This window comes from Miscanthus floridulus, chromosome 16 (genome assembly GCF_019320115.1).
Source record: "Miscanthus floridulus cultivar M001 chromosome 16, ASM1932011v1, whole genome shotgun sequence".
Lineage (NCBI taxonomy): Eukaryota > Viridiplantae > Streptophyta > Magnoliopsida > Poales > Poaceae > Miscanthus > Miscanthus floridulus.
Window position 1 is genome coordinate 94,061,887 of NC_089595.1, and position 15,784 is coordinate 94,077,670.

The 15,784-nt window shown below is 48.7% G+C and overlaps 2 protein-coding genes across 2 annotated transcripts in view; one reads left to right on the forward strand and one right to left on the reverse strand.

Moving 5' to 3' along the window:
* LOC136511475 (ribonuclease MRP protein subunit POP4-like) overlaps nucleotides 1-15,784 on the reverse strand; it is a 203,666-nt gene that overhangs the window by 125,991 nt on the left and 61,891 nt on the right. The window lies entirely within an intron of this gene.
* Nucleotides 1,763-3,951, forward strand: LOC136514057 (dehydration-responsive element-binding protein 2D-like). Its single transcript, XM_066508035.1, has 2 exons — nucleotides 1,763-1,967; nucleotides 3,118-3,951. Exons 1-2 carry the CDS (start codon nucleotides 1,909-1,911, stop codon nucleotides 3,743-3,745), a joined length of 687 nt encoding a protein of 228 aa, XP_066364132.1. The 5' UTR covers nucleotides 1,763-1,908; the 3' UTR covers nucleotides 3,746-3,951.

Sequence of the window (15,784 nt, forward strand, 5' to 3'; positions counted from 1 at the left end):
AAATCAACCCACCAAAGTCTATGCGCAGACATACGACCTGTCACTGTCAGTTTTTGCATGAAAACACTCAAGCTCCGCTTTGATATACTAGTACGACACATCAAGTTTTTTTTTGAAATAATAACATCCAAGTGCCGTAGCTTGGTCGGTCGGTCTTCCAGCTGTGAAAGCCGTTGGTCGTGCGTTCCAGCGCTGCTCGGCGTATGATTTTCACCGGGGTTTTTCTTTAATTTTTTCATGTGCCTCTCTCGTAGATATGCCACAATGGTCAAGTGACGTGCCTGCGTTTGTTGTCTAGGTATAACTGTAGATCTATTTGTATACCGTATGTGTAAGATGTGCGTGTGTGTGGTGGTGCGTATCTGTATCCGAACAGATATTACAGTTGTACTTAGATAAGAGGAAAAAAAACATTTGGAAATTACCCCTTGAGACCTCGACAGGAAACCTGCCCAAAATGGGAAGGCTTCGTTCGGATTGCTGAATTTTGGCTGAAACTAGCTAAAAAACACTGTTCTGGTTGAATTGTTGTGAGAGAAAAACATTGTTTCGGTTGAAAAAAGAAGCCGAACGAGCTGGATATGGGGTAAGCCGAACGGGGCCTAAGTGTGTCTACGATAAGAGATCAATTACGGAATCCAAACCTAAAATGGGTCTCCAACAAAATATCTATAGCTTTCAACATAGTACCTATATGGAAGATCCATTTTAGGTACCAGGAGAGGCATAACCCAAATCTGAGTATCCTCTTTCTTGAAGACTCATTTACAAAAAGAGTTGTCTTTTAAGTTTTATTGTTGTAGTAGACAAAAATATGTATTGAACATTTTGTCTGTAACGCTACTAATGAATAAATGTGTCTTATATTTTAGCCGGCGGTTTGTGAAGATAGTCTTAGGGGGTGTTTGATCCAGCTACTAAAATTTAGAAGGTGTGTCGGGAGGATATTGCATGAGGTGTTCGGATACTAATAAAAAAACAAATTACGTAATCGGTCAATACTCCACGAGATAAATTTTTTAAGCCTAATTAATCCGTCATTAGCACATGTTTACTGTAGCAAATATTGTCAAGTCACGGGCTGATTAGGCACAAAAGATTCGTCTCGCAAATTAGTTGCAAATTATGTAATTAGTTTCATAATTAGTCTATATTTAATACTCTATACATATGTCAAATATTCGATGAAACAACGACTAAAATTTAGGAGGGACAACCAAACACACCCTTAACCTCAGCTACAACAGCTGATCCAGAGGCGTCGTCGAGTCCCGTCTCATCACTCCGCTGACCTGCCGCCTGTGGCCTGCACACTGGTGGGCAACGCAACCATGGACGGAGCCAGCGGTGGGGCTGGGAGGCTCTAGCCCCCTCCCGATCCTAAACACGTGAAGAGACTGAGATTAAAAGAAAATAAAAAAATCTCTATTCTTTTATTCGATCACTCAAAAAAAAATTCAGGCTTCGTCACTGAACGCAACCAAAGAAGAAGCGACGACGCGGGTCAAAGCGACCGATGCTTGGTGTTGGTCTGCTGCCTCTGCCCTGCGGGACCACCTCCGTTTTACATCTTCTCTTCGTGTCGAAGGCTCGCCCTAGACCGTGTGCCCCACGGCCAGGCTAGTGGCCACGTCACCCAAAGTACGGACGAATCCCATCCTTTTTCCATTCAGAGCACGCCGCAATCGCTTCCCCCGCCTGGTTGCCTAGCTATAGCTAGTGCTGTTGCCTTGGCCACCAAGTAGGCAAGTGCCCGCCGCGTCTTACCAGCGCATCCTAGGCGTGCCCCTACTTGCATACTCCGAGCATAATAAAGCACAAGGGGGCCGGCGGGGGCGGAGAGGGAAGCGAAGTGGTTCGATCGATCGAGCGACGATTCCGCGGGTCTCCCGCTGAAAAGGAGGAACCATGGGAGTGGGACTGAAGAGGCAGGAGATGTGGCGGGCGGCGGCGGCTCCGACGGCGAGGTAAGGCCAAGGGTCCCCGCCGTTGTTTAGCGTTGCGTGTCCATGGTTCACGATCTCTTTTTCGCTGCTGCTGCTGCTGCTGCTTTGGTTGCCGATCGGCCTGGCGCTGGATTCCCCTCGTTTCGATTTGGTGTCGGCTGCTCTGGGTTTTTTAGTTTGCGGTACGTCCGAGGGTGGTCTGACCTGATCAAAAGATCGGCGCTGCAGCGCTGCTTGATTGAGTGCTTGTTGTGCGCATTGTGCCGTTCTGTTTTCGCTCTGGGGTTTAGGGTACTTGTGCCGGTCGTGGTATTCGGTATTCCTCTCCGATGATGGAAGGAACTTGAACTTAAGCCTAATCTACTCTGAGCTATGTTTGCTGTGGTGCGTATCTGCAGAACTGTGCTTACAGTATGAGTACAGAATTCAATGGGGGGGAACATAGGTTTCTCTGAAGCAGTTTTTATTGAGAAAGGGGTCATCTTTGGACTGGTGATTCGGTGATTCATATTCTTAAGTGTTCTGACAGTGAATGTGGAGTCCATGCTTTTTTTTTAACCCGTTGTCTAATTTCTAAAAAATCAAGATGGGGGAAACAATACCTTGTTAAAAAATACTGATTAGTGTTCTTCTAGCAATATCTGAAACGAAGTTGGAGCAATGTACTCTATTAAATTTATACCAGATTATTAGTAACCCCCCTCTCCCCTGAATTTTGATGCATTGTTCACCTGGCACTGGCAGTAGCATCTGTGTCACTCACAGATTATATTCTGTGAAAAAAATATTTTTGCTTATAATTCGATTGCATCAGTGTCACTGGAGGTTACATTCTGTGAGATACTTCTGCTTAGTTAAACATGTAAAGGTTCAGACTGAACTCAAAATTAAGAACTCTTCTTCTCTTTTGCAATCTTACTGATCCCTGATGGTTACACACGAAAACAGAGCAGGTGGTAAATTCTGCTTCACCTAGGCCTAGGCCATATGCATTTTACATTGTAAGAATCCTTCACAAGTTTCTTGAAGCAACACGCAAAGCAAACGTGGCAGGGTCCAGTTGAATATGATAATACATTCCTGCTGATAAGTTTTTATTTATGTAACTAATCATGTGACATTGCCACCGTTAAGTTTGCACTGATGTTCAGATATGTGTATTGTCGCGCAGCGCAGCAGGAAGGCAGCAAGCCCTCGCCAGCAACAGTGCCACTGCCACTGCCAAGCCGTTGGCTGAAAGGTCTCGGCCAGCTCAGCGAGGGATGGGTGGTCCAGACAACGCGTGCCACAACTTCCGCGGTGTCCGGCAGCGCCGGTGGGGCAAGTGGGTGGCCGAGATCCGCGAGCCCAACCGCGGCAAGCGCCACTGGCTGGGCACCTTCAACAACCCCGTCGACGCGACCGTCGCCTACGACCGGGCGGCCGTGTCCATACACGGCGCCCACTACGCGCACCTCAACTTCCCCGCGGACCACGCCGACGCGGCGCCGGCCCAATGCCATCCATCGTCCTGCTCTGCCGACGTGTTCCAGGAGCATGAGGTAAGGCCGATGGTTGCTGCTGCGCTGGGCGGCGGCGGCGGCGCAGAGACCGTCAGCCAGCAGCAGCAGCAGGGCACTCCTTGGATTTCGCCTGATGGTCCGTTCGACATCGACCCTCATGACATTGCCATGTACATCGATTTCGATGCGGTATCCGACATGGTGCCCTTTTATCCTGGCATCAAGAGAGAGGATTGCCAGCGTGAGAGGTTCGACGGCGACGCCGTTCACTCGACGCTGTGGGCGCTGGGTGACTGAAATGCTTTCTGAGGCAGGGTGAGATGGGAACTTTGCGAACTTCAGTAGCATCTGATGGTTCTGGCATGATTAAGAATGGAATTTAGCTTTGCTGGTAGTCTCTTTAGAGTTCAGATTGTTTAGCCAAGCTTAACATACTGCCAGTAATCAGTAGTAGACTAGTAGTACCTTGTCTTCACTAATATAGAACATAGTCAAACAAATCAAAAAACTAAAAGGCTAAATCCACCGTTGCCCTCAAGCTCAAAATACAACAACTGCAAAGAGTCAACAGACTTGTTTGCTGCAATTATACAATATATTAAGTACTTGCTTCATTTAAACGCTGTACGCTAACAATATCAACAACTGAAGAGAATCAACTAATCATTTATCGACTACCATAATCTAATAACAATGAAGTGAATAATTTTTTTCTTCCTCTCACGCCAGGCAACCGCACGCACATCGTCCCACGCGCCCGCTCCTCTCGCTGGCTCAAGCTGGACCACCGGGGGACTGCACTCCTCTTGCTGGACCACCACGTGCCGGCCTCTGAGCCAGGGACCGCGCCGGCCGCGCGAGCGAGCTAATCCATTGATTCTATAAAGAAATTTTCATATGCAATATTGTGAAAATATAGTGAGAAGCAATGAATCCACCATACCATAGATTCTATCATTTCACAAGGGAAACAGCAATGCCCTTTAGCCAAGAAGTAACCTCACATAGTATTAAAATCAGAAATTCAACATCCCTAGCAACATAGAGTATGAACAATTGGAAGTAGATATCATCAAAGCTGACCTTAGTTCATAATCCACAAAATATTGCAAGCCTTGCCAGAAGGAACGGGCCTGATAATGACTATATGATAATGACTATATCAAGAGGGGATATACATTTGCTTTTTTAACTCGTTCCTTGCCAACTACAAAACCAAATCAACAAGTTTATGATCCTCCTTCCTGCAACAGAGCACAGCTGTTTATTTCAGACACAGCAAACTCTGTTTAGAGAAAAAATTGCAAACTGATGGTCAAATTACTAAAGATTGGAAATAGAGGTTAGTGCTACAATACTCAGTTTAAATGGTCATGGTTACTTCACTACCATTCAACCAGAGGCACAATGAGGCAGTTATGCATGCATGAGTATATAAGCAGTCAACTTTTTTTTTAAAAAAATGGTAAACAACCATTCTGATTCATTGTTCAAGTTAATCCAACGAAGGATGCCATTTAGCTCTAACCAACTGTAGCTTCACTGGCAATATTGTAATGCACTAAAAATAGAACAAAATAGGATGATTAGCACTGGTTTTAGTCTCAGTACAAACACAAGATGCATTCACATTGTTAGCATGGTCATCATATATTGCACAAATCTGCCATAATATAGGTGTGATGTTATCTACCAATTAATCCACAAACATGTGCTAGAATATATTTTTCCAATGCTACATTTTTTCCCAACATATTAACACATGCAATAAAAAAGAATGGTAATGTCATATGCATAAGTGTACATATACACAGAAAGGGAGTAATGTGGACTACATGATAACAGAAGTTATATTTATATAGCTCACGAGTCACGACCTAGAGTCCAAAAATACAGGCTTGGTTTCCACGTACTGGTACAAGAACCTGATATGCTCCAATCCCTTGTGTTATACCACCAGCTTCAAATGCCAACACCTGTAAGGAACTTGGGTTAGATCAATAATTGCGAGAACAGGAATTTTATTCGAAAGACATAAAAAAAACTTCCATATATCTTTAGAATCAAATGGTATAATCTTTGATAAATGCAGGGGCCAACGGAAATATGCCACATTACTTACATGATATTCTGTAACTCTCAGATTGATAAATGTCAGATTAATTATCTAAAACTCATAGTCATGGCTGAACCATGTGTCATGATGGTTATCTAATACTCATAGCCATAGCATTAGTTACTGCACGGTTCATGGCTGAAACTCATAGTCATGGCTGAACCATGTGTCGATGATGAGCCGGGCTCATTAATTAGAGGATCATTGACCACATCCTCCTCTAAAGCCTTCCGGCGCAATTGCTAGGCCATGTTGGTGGTTCAGAACAAACGTCACTATAAGGTTTAGAACAAATGTCACTACAGCTTTACCAGTCTTGCATGCTGTCTCCATCCAAGGAAGTGCATTGGCTAAATCCTTAAACATTATATTCACATTACACACTACCTATGGTAAATAAAAAATATGTTTATGGACCTAGGAAAACATAATTCGAAATTTTTAAAGATCGAAAGCAAAATAGGTTTTAGCTTCTACAATTATTTACTTGTAATGAAAAGAAGATGACAAATTATAAAATCACTGCGTACCATGTATTTGTAACTCGCGCTAGGTCCTGCTCCACGTTTCTCTTGCATGCATCTAGAAGAGTGGTTCTTGCCTTCTCACTTGATGGCCATTTGTATCCCATAGGTGCTCTGTTTACGGCGGCTACCATTTCAGACCACTGGGGACTTCTCAACACGCTGAATGGAATTCCAATAGCACACACACATGCTCAGTCAGTCGGTGCAAAATCCTAAAGAGAAAAAAATTCAAAATATTCAAGCAAGAATGTCTAAAGATACTGAAGTCTATATGCCACTGATCCACCTATTTTGCCATAGCAATTGCATGGACCTCTAGATAAGCTTTTGCACATTTGCACATTTGCAGTTTCTCACAATTATACAGGTGTATAGGATGCGTGTGAATGGTACTTTTAACGAATAATCCACAAAACAACATTCAGGTATATACATACTGTCGGTGCAGAAAATGACCAACAAGTAAATATTTATAGTTTTGCCGTACGCTGTGATTGGAGGTGGCCTAGCACTCAATGACACAGGGTTTATACTGGTTCAGGCAACGTGCCCTACGTCCAGTTTGAGTCGATCGGTGACTTTATTCCTGAGCCTAGGTGCTCGAAGTTTGCAGTGGGGTTACAAACGAGAAGAAGAAAGATGGGGTGCACGAGAGGTCCGGTCGGCTCCGGTCGGAAGGGCCAAGAGCGATAGGAGCTCCTCTGTGCACTAAGTGTTCAAGCATGTGCTTGAGGTCCGAACCTGGCGGTTCTGTAGTTGTGAGCTAGTGAACTTGGTTGATCTAATGAATCTACAATGACTTGTATGAACTTGAATCCACTTAGTCTACTTAGAGAGAGCGCATCCCCTTTTATAGATGAAGGGGACGGCCTTACAAGTGAGAGGGAGAGAGTTCGCATGCTTCTAAGTCTTGTTACCCATGCCAGCGGGTACAGGAGGATGGTAGGCGCCCACAACACTGTTGGATATCAGTTGTATGTGGGAGGTTATGTCGTCTTGTTTCGGGTATGATAGATGTCGGCACCTGCATATACTGTTGATGCCCAGAGACATGTGAGGAGTCTCACCATGTTCACTTGGTACGGTAAATCCCGGCGCCCACAACACTGTCGATGCCTAGAGGCATGTGGGGGGCCTTACCGTATGGGAGTTTAACGACGCCCACAATACTGTAGAGGAAAAAGTCGGCGCCTACAATATTATTTGTGTCCAGACGGTTATAGAGTACTGTTCCTGTAGGCGACAGGGTACGGTCCCTAGTATCCTGGTTTGACTTGAGCGCCTTGCCTTGCTTTCTCCGTTTGTTCCCTGGTCCCTTCTGGGTGGGCGTCCCCGGTCGGTTGGTCCCTGTCGTCTCTGGTTGCGCTAGTCGGATAAGAGCAGTGAGCAGGGTCTTTGCATACCTCGGTCGAAGACATGGGGTCGGAGTCGGAGGTAGTGCTTTGCCAGGCCATCCGGTCGGAGAGACCGTCTAGAGGCGCTGGAGACCGAAGCGAGCGCTCCGGTCGGAGAGGTGGGCCAGAGTCGACAAGCGGGCGTTGTTCCTCCTCGGCCTGACCTTCCGGTCAGTGACTGGACCGTTCCCCTGGCCTGTTGTTTTAGACACTTGGGCCGGCCCATGAGTTGCGCGCTGTCTGCTTGGGCCGGGCCTTTGCAGGGAAGCCGGTCCATGAGGGACCCCGAGTTTATGAACCCGACACATACTAAAACTGAAATATATAATTGTTTTAGGTAATAAAAAAATTATACATGTCAATTTTCTAGGAGTATTACGGATGCTGCTAGATTAGTTCATTAGAACTTAGAGATTGTATTAACCAATGATAGAGAATGTTCAGTCATCTATAATTAAACAAATCTTCACAGGCCACACCATTCTACACGCCTCTGAGCAGATGTAGCTCCTGGATCTTCACCATAGGGATGCTACTGAAAAAGGAGGAAAAAACTAAAATTCTAAACCACAAGGAGAACCCAATGTAAATCAGTCTAAGTCCAGATCTTAAATGAATACATGATAAATGAGCACATGAGCTGGACCAGCTAATACAGGAAGCTTGATTGATAGAGACAAAAGGCAAGAATCCGCTATAGGAAATATTCAGAAGTGGACATTTTAAGGAACAGCTCGCGGGCGTCTCGAATCCTTTTTGGGGGTGGTCAGGGAAACAAGTAGGCTTTGGGAATGCAAGACGAATCAACAGAGAGGGTGAGCAATATTTAGAGCCAAGTCCAAGATTCTAATGATCCAAGCATTTAATTTGCAAAGACTGGAATTTTGGGCAAAAACAAGTCGATGTTCCTCTCCGCGTACCTGAGAACTCGTCGAGCAGGAGGAATCGAGTCTAGGTTTGTGAGCTCATCCATGCATGCTCAAGGTGCCAAGGAGAAGTCAATGCCCGATTGAGGATCGGCACAAATGAAATTGGGACATGGCTGGCTTTCACTTACTTGTCGGTGTTAGGACCGTGGTGCCCTGTCCCTCGAGCTGCAACTCCGCATGGACCTTCTTGACCATGGCAGTGGGCTTCTCGAATGGTGAGATTTTTCTAGGGGTGGCCGGAGAGGAGGAAGAGCAGGCAAGCAAGCCTGCGACTGGCCGAAGTGCATCCATCCAGCCCAGCAACGCTGAGCCTGCGTGACGCGGCGGCCCCTGTGGCTCTGCTGCCCGGTCTGGCGACCGACAGCCCCAGCGCTCGGGCCTACCCATGGATTGTTTGTCCACACCATGATCGGGCCTGCCGTCGCCAAATTCGGAGGCCTGCTCCCCGTTGCCCAAAACCCTAACCCTAGCCGCCGGCAGCGGCGGTGGAGGAGCGGATGCTGATGAAGCATTCATGGCCGGCAGTGAGGACTTCTTCTCATCTTTGGCCGCGCCGGGTGGCCTTGGTTGCCATGGTGCCTGGCGGCCAGTGGCCTGGTGGGAGAGGAGAGTGAGGAGTCACGCGCGCATGGTGGGTGGAGGAGCTGTGTCTATGCGAGAGGAGACTTTGGCATTTCACCCATCATCAAAAACGGGTTTCGCAGTTTTACCATCCCTCAAACTGGTCTCGCTAGTTTGCCATTATAAAACTGGTGTAACCCGCTGAAATACATTTTGGGTAGTTTTAATTTGTGGAAAAAAAGAAGATGCCTCCTTCCATTCCTACCCCTGGCTGCTGTTATGTTCATCAAAATGGATCGAACACAAAACGGATCAGCCCTCTCCTCCATCCCTAGCGCTAGCCTTCCCCACGCCGCTCCCTCCCCGTGCTAGTGCTGGCCTTCCCCACACCGCCCCCTCCCCTGCCAGCACCGCCCTGCCACCACGCCGCTCCCCTCCCGTGCCATTGCTGGCCTTCCCCCATGCCGCCTCCTCCCTTTCCGGCATAGGCTCGCCCCCAAGCCTCCCCCTCCACTGTAGGCGCCAGCACCGCTCCACTTTGGCGCCGCCCAAATGTATGGGGGCAGTAGTTCGATGAGGGCCATCTAGAGGGCTAGAAGTAGAGTCCTTCTGTCGGGTTCCTAAACCCAGGGTCCCTCACGGACTGGCTTCCCAACAAAGGCTCAGCCCAAGCAGACAACGCGCAACTCATGGGCCGGCCCAAGTATCTAAGCAATAGGCCAGAAGGGTGATCCAATCATCGATCGGAAGGTCTGTCCGAGGAGGAGCGGCGCCCGTTTTCCGACTCTGGCCCACCGTCCAATCGGAGCGCTCGCTTCGGTCTCCAGCCTACCTCCGAACGGCCTCTCCGACTGGAAGGCCTAGCCAAAGCACTACTTCTGACTATGACCCCACGTCTTCGACCGGGGATGCACCAAAACCCTGCTCGCTGCTCTTATCCGACTGTCGCGATCAGAGCCGACTAGGACCAACCGACTAGGGACGCCCGCTCGGTAAGGACCAGGAAACGGATGGAGAAAGTAAGGTAGGGCGCACAAGTCAAACCGCAATACCAGGGTCCATACCCTATACACCTATGGAAATAGTACTCTACAACCTCCTTGGCATGGCAGAGCCCAAGCAGTGTTGTAGGCGCCGACATTTTCCCCTATAGTGTTGTGGGGGCCATTAACTCCCATACGGTAAGGCTCCCCCCATATGCCTCTAGGCATCGACAGTGTTGTGGACACCAGCATTTACCGTACCCAGCAAATATGGTAAAACCCCTTGCATGCCTCTAGGTATCGACAGTGTGGTAGGCGCCGACGTCTACCATACCCAAAGAAGACAACACAACCTCCCACGTGCATCTGACATCCAATAGTGTTGTGGGCGCTTACCATCATCCTGTACCCGTCGGCATGGGCAACAAGGCTCAGTAGCATACATACTCTCTCCCTCTCACTTGTAAGGCCATACCCTTCATCTATAAAAGGGGATCTGCTCTCTCCCAACATTCAAGTTGATTTAGATTCATCAAATCGATCAAGTTCACTAGTACAAAACCACAGAACCGCTAGTTCAAACCACAAGCACATGCTCAAACACTTAGTTCACAGCAGGGCTCCCATCACTCCTGGCCCTTTCGACTGGAGTCCAACCGGACCTCTTGTACCCCCCCCAACTTTTTCCTTCTTGTTTGTAACCCCACTGCAAACTTCGAGCACCTAGGCTTAGGAATAAAGTCACCGACCGACTCAAACTGAACGTAGGGCACGTTGCCTGAACCAGTATAAACCCTGTGTCATTGAGTGGTAGGCCACCTCCGATCACAATGTATGGCAAAACTATAAATATTTATTTGTTGGTCACTTTCTGCACCGATAGTTGGCGCCGTCCGTGGGGAAGACATTGTACGTTCAACACTTTTTGGTCATCGGATGGCCCATTTTTCCGCCACCTTTGCCATGGCGGGCTCAGGCGATACAACTCGCTTCAGTTCACTAGAGTTTCCTGCACTCCCACCTATTGGGATGTGGGTTCCACCTGTCTCTGAGCTGTTCTAGGCCTTCCTCTTTGGAAGCCTGGACTTCATCGCCAACTGGCTTGGCGTACTACACCTCCGCGAGGAGGCCTCGTTCCGACGCCCATCGGAGCGGCACCCTCCATCGTCTCTGGGATGCACAATGACTTCAATGATGAGGCATCTACGCTTCATTCTGAGCAAACTCTCTTCTCAAACCCTGCTGTGAGTAATGTACATGCTGTTATTTACTCGCTATTCTCTATCTTCCGTCGATTATCCAGAAGGACCCCGTTGTCCCCACCGCGACCGCCATACGACCGGTTCCTCTACGGCCTTGCGTCTCCCATGGACGCGTACGCCCAAGGGCTCCGAAGGATGCCGACTGTAGGGTCAAGATGGTAGACTAGAGGGGGGGTGAATAGTCCTTTCTAAAAATAATCACGTCGGCTAACCGAAACAAGTGTGAAATTAAAACTATCGGTCTAGCCAAGACTACACCCCTTTATATATGTTCTCTAGCACCCTCCAAAGATACTAATTAAGCAACAAAGGTGTCAGGCTAGCTAGAGCTCACCTAACCAAATCTAGAAGCAAGGTCACACAAACCTATGCTACTAGTACTTCAAGCAACAAGGGAGCTTCTACACAAGCTAGTAAGCAAAAGCACAAAGCCACCTAAGCTCACTAGCAATGCTCAATAACAAGGCAACCAATGCCAAATTAGAGAGCGCAATTACTTAGCTACATAAACTAAGTAATGTGACTAACAAGGTTACACAAACCAAATTAGCCATGCAAGGGAGCTACTTCTATGCTACACAAGCAAGAAGGTAACTAGTAAGCTACACAAGCTAACTAATTACAAGAGCAACTACACAAGCACAATGTATATGAAAGTAATTACAAGCTTGTGTAATCGAGCATGCAAACCAACGGGAAGAACAAGGTTGACATGGTGATTTTTCTCCCGAGGTTCATGTGCTTGCCAACACCCTAGTCCCCGTTGTGTCGACCACTCACTTGGTGGTTCGGCGGCTAATTGGCATCACCCGCCAAGCCCGCACGTCGGGCACCGCAAGAACCTACCCCAAAAGTGAGGGTAGCTCAATGACACGCTCAACTAGAGTTGCTCTTCACGGCTCCCGTGGGGCGAGCACAATGCCCCTCACAAAGCTCTTCTCTGGAGCACCGCACAAGGTTCTTGCGGGCTTCGACGGAGACCACCACCAAGCCATCTAGGAGGTGGCAACCTCTAAGAGTAACAAGCACCACCAGCTTGCAACTCGATCACCTAGTGCCACTCGATGCAACCTCACTATGCAATCGCACTAGAATCGTTCTCTCACACAATTGGATGATCACTATCAAGCATATGTGAGATGGAGGGCTCCCAAGCACTCTCAAGCATGGACACAGAGTCCCCCAAGGTGCTTAGCACCAGCCATGGCCGAGGCCACCTTCTATTTATAGCCCCATGGGCTAAACTAGTCGTTACCCCTTCATTGGGCAAAACTCGGGCGTCGATGGCACCATCGGACTGTCTGCACTCTACGGGCGGACACTCCACTGGTGGAGTTTCAAACCCTTCTCGCCTCCATTTCATCGCCGAATTGATCCACATCAACTCCAACTTCATCTCCTTTGTAAATGTGCCAACACCACCAAGTGTACACCATCATGTGTATGTGTGTTAGCATTTTCACAATCATTTTCCAAATGATTAGCCACTCAACTTGCCACGCCACTCAATCCTAGCGACGATGTAAAGTTAGATCACTCAAGTGGCACTAGATGACTGATATGCAAACAAGTTTGTCCCTCTTGATAGTACGGCCATCTATCCTAAACCCGGTCATCAAGTTCTCTACACACCTATGACCGGTGAAATGAAATGCCCTAAGTTATACCTTTGCCTTGCGCATTCCATTCCATCTCCTCCAATGTCGATGCAACACATGCACCAACACAATCAACAATGATATGATCCACTTCATATCATCACATGATCATATTGGTTCATCGATCTTGACTTCACTTGCTTTTCACCGTTGCCTTCGTCCATCGGTGCCAAGTCTTGCTTAAGCTTCACCGCCACGTGGTCCATCGCTCCAAAGCCTCCAACTTGCCCTTCACGCTCGCAACCGGTCCATCAAGCCAAGTCTTATCTTGATATTCTCCACCTTGATCACATGACTCAATGTCATGTCTCATTTGCAATGAGCTCCTTCATCATCACATGTGTGATCGTTGCAACATCTCTAAGCCATTTTCACCTTCATGGCATATGTTGCTCACACACATGTACCTATGGACTAATCACCTGTGTATCTCACATAAACATAATTAGCCCACCTAGGTGATCTGACCGGACGCCTACCGACTGAAGGACGACAATGATGACATTCTCACCAACGCTTGAAACAGCTATGTCATTTCTTCCCCTAAAATTCAGTCTTACCATTGTTTACTTAGCGTTTGCTCCTATAAGAGCACCCTGACCCAAACACTTTTTGGCCCGGGTCGCTCGGGGGCTCCACGAGGGTGCACTACTACCTCTCTTTTTCGTTTACTATCATATGGTGAAACTCCTTCCTACCCGAAACAAATGGGTAGTTCGTTCCTTTAAATTGCCTTACGTAGCTTTGCTTTAAATTATTCCGACCGATCGTACCCCACCTCTACCTATGGTTATGAGCAGCTGAGCCTCACGAGCCACACCCCGGGCTCCTAAGGTTGTAGCCTATGGGACGAACAGGCAAGTACGAAAAAGAAAGAATAAAAAACAAAATTATGCTAAGAGAAAACTAAGGAACGGAAGGGACAAGCTTCCCCGAACAGAGTGACTCCATCACAAAAATGAAACCTACACAAGAACGTTTACACGGGGGCTCCCCCATGAACTTAAACTTTTTACATCTATTAAACTACTTATACTTTACAAGCTATTGGGGTGGCTCAGCGGCATCTGCTATTGGTGTGACCGGCGAAGGCGCGGGCTGCTCACTCCCCGGCAGGACGACATTCGGCTCGGTTGAAGCCGGGGCGATGTCCACCTCTGACCCAGGCTCTATGCCATCCGCAGGCTCGATGACGTCCCCCTGACTCACGCTTCTGGCCATGTACTCACGGCGGGCATCCATCACCCATCGAGCAGAGACTTGCTTTGCCACCATCCTTGCGTGCGGCAACAAGATCTCCCCAAGCGATTGAATGTCCTCCGTGCTAAAGCCGTCGGCATACCCACTATAGATAGTGGCGAAATCCAGGTTTGGGTGGTACGTCGCCACTGAAGTCAACACCCTCGATGCTCTGTAGAACAGCCCGTGTGTGATAAGGGCCCGGACCTCATCCGAGATTTCCGCTAGCTAGATGGTGGGCGCACTGGTACTTGGCGCTGACCCAAAGACCTCTGAGATGATGAGCTGGGCAACATTATGGATCTGGTCAAGTTCCCCCTTGAGAGCACATCGCTCCTCAAGGGACATGGCCAGCGCCTCTGCATTCTGGCCAAACATCGCCTTGACCGTCTATAGGTCCTGCTCCAACACCTTCACCTTTCCGCCCAGCTCTGCAAGAAGGGCGACGAGCTCAGAAACAAGCTAAAGGGAGAAACCAACACAATGAAAAATAGAAAAGGTATGTACTGAGGTGGAAGTTCTCAAAGGTGGAGAATTCCTCCGCCTGCCGAGCCATCTGCTTGCGTAGCTAGGCACTCACCTCCTCCATCCCCATCACCTAGCCCCGAAGCGCGAGCACTTCCTAGTCTGCCTCCGATCGGGCCTTTCGCTCTAACTCCAGGGCCTTTCATGCCAACTCTAGGGCATTCCACTCTGACTCTAAGGCATTCCGCTCCGCCTCAAGGGTCTTTAGGGATTTTTTGAGCACCACCTCGGTGTCCGCCAGGGATTTCTACAGCCCTGCCTCGATCTCTGCCTAGCAGGCCTTCGTCGCCTTAAGCCCCTGCTCGGCGATGGTCGCCCACTCTGCTACACACTGCTCCTCTGCCTGCACCGTGGTCACCTCAGTTGTCTGGTCCTAGGACTCACAGCGGGTGGACTCCAGCTGATGCTCAAGCTCAGCCATCCGGGCATGCTCCATCCGGAGGAAACGGGACTTGCGGGATGACATCTCCTTCAGACCCTATGAAAACAAAACAAAGCATGCTGAGGCAACCAACAAGAGACTAAGAGATCAAGGACAAACATGGGAAACTCACCTCCACAGCGAGCTATAGGTTGACCTTGACCAATTGCTGGACGAACTTAACCTGCTCCTGGGTGTCTTCGAGCTTCACCGATAGCATGGCGAGATTGGACTCTATGGCGAGTCCTTTCTCCCCAAGGATGTCCCAGAGCTGACACTCCTGGGAATCCCGAAGGACAAACCGCACCTTTGATGGGTCCTCGGGGCCGGGCCACTCCAGATGACCCTCCGACAGCCTGCCAGAGGGCACAGCCTCTGACCGAACCACCGCCGGCTCCCACAATGGCACCGGCAGCTCTGCCACGTCATTCGCTTTGTCGTCGAATGGGATCTCCAACACCTCAGTTGCACAGGGCACCGATGGGCATTCTGACTCCGTCCTGGCCATGTCTCCCCCCAGCGCCTTCAGCTCCGACCATGAGGGTGAGCCATGCAGCCCTTCGCCCAGTGAGGCAGGGGGCTCAGTCTCCTTCTCCTCTTCTGTCGTAGCTGGTGGAGGAGGGGCCATGAGGGACACCACCGGCAAAGCCTCCATTGTCACCATCGAGATCACCGCTAACACTGTCGTCGCCGCAGCCGCCATACTAGCAACCGACCCAGG

Excerpts from the sequence above, each read along its gene's own strand:
- LOC136514057 (XM_066508035.1), top strand. The coding sequence starts at position 1,909 with ATGGGAGTGGGACTGAAGAGGCAGGAGATGTGGCGGGCGGCGGCGGCT. Across the intron at positions 1,968-3,117 it reads GCGGCGGCTCCGACGGCGAG|CGCAGCAGGAAGGCAGCAAG; the intron begins GTAAGGCCAAGG and ends ATTGTCGCGCAG.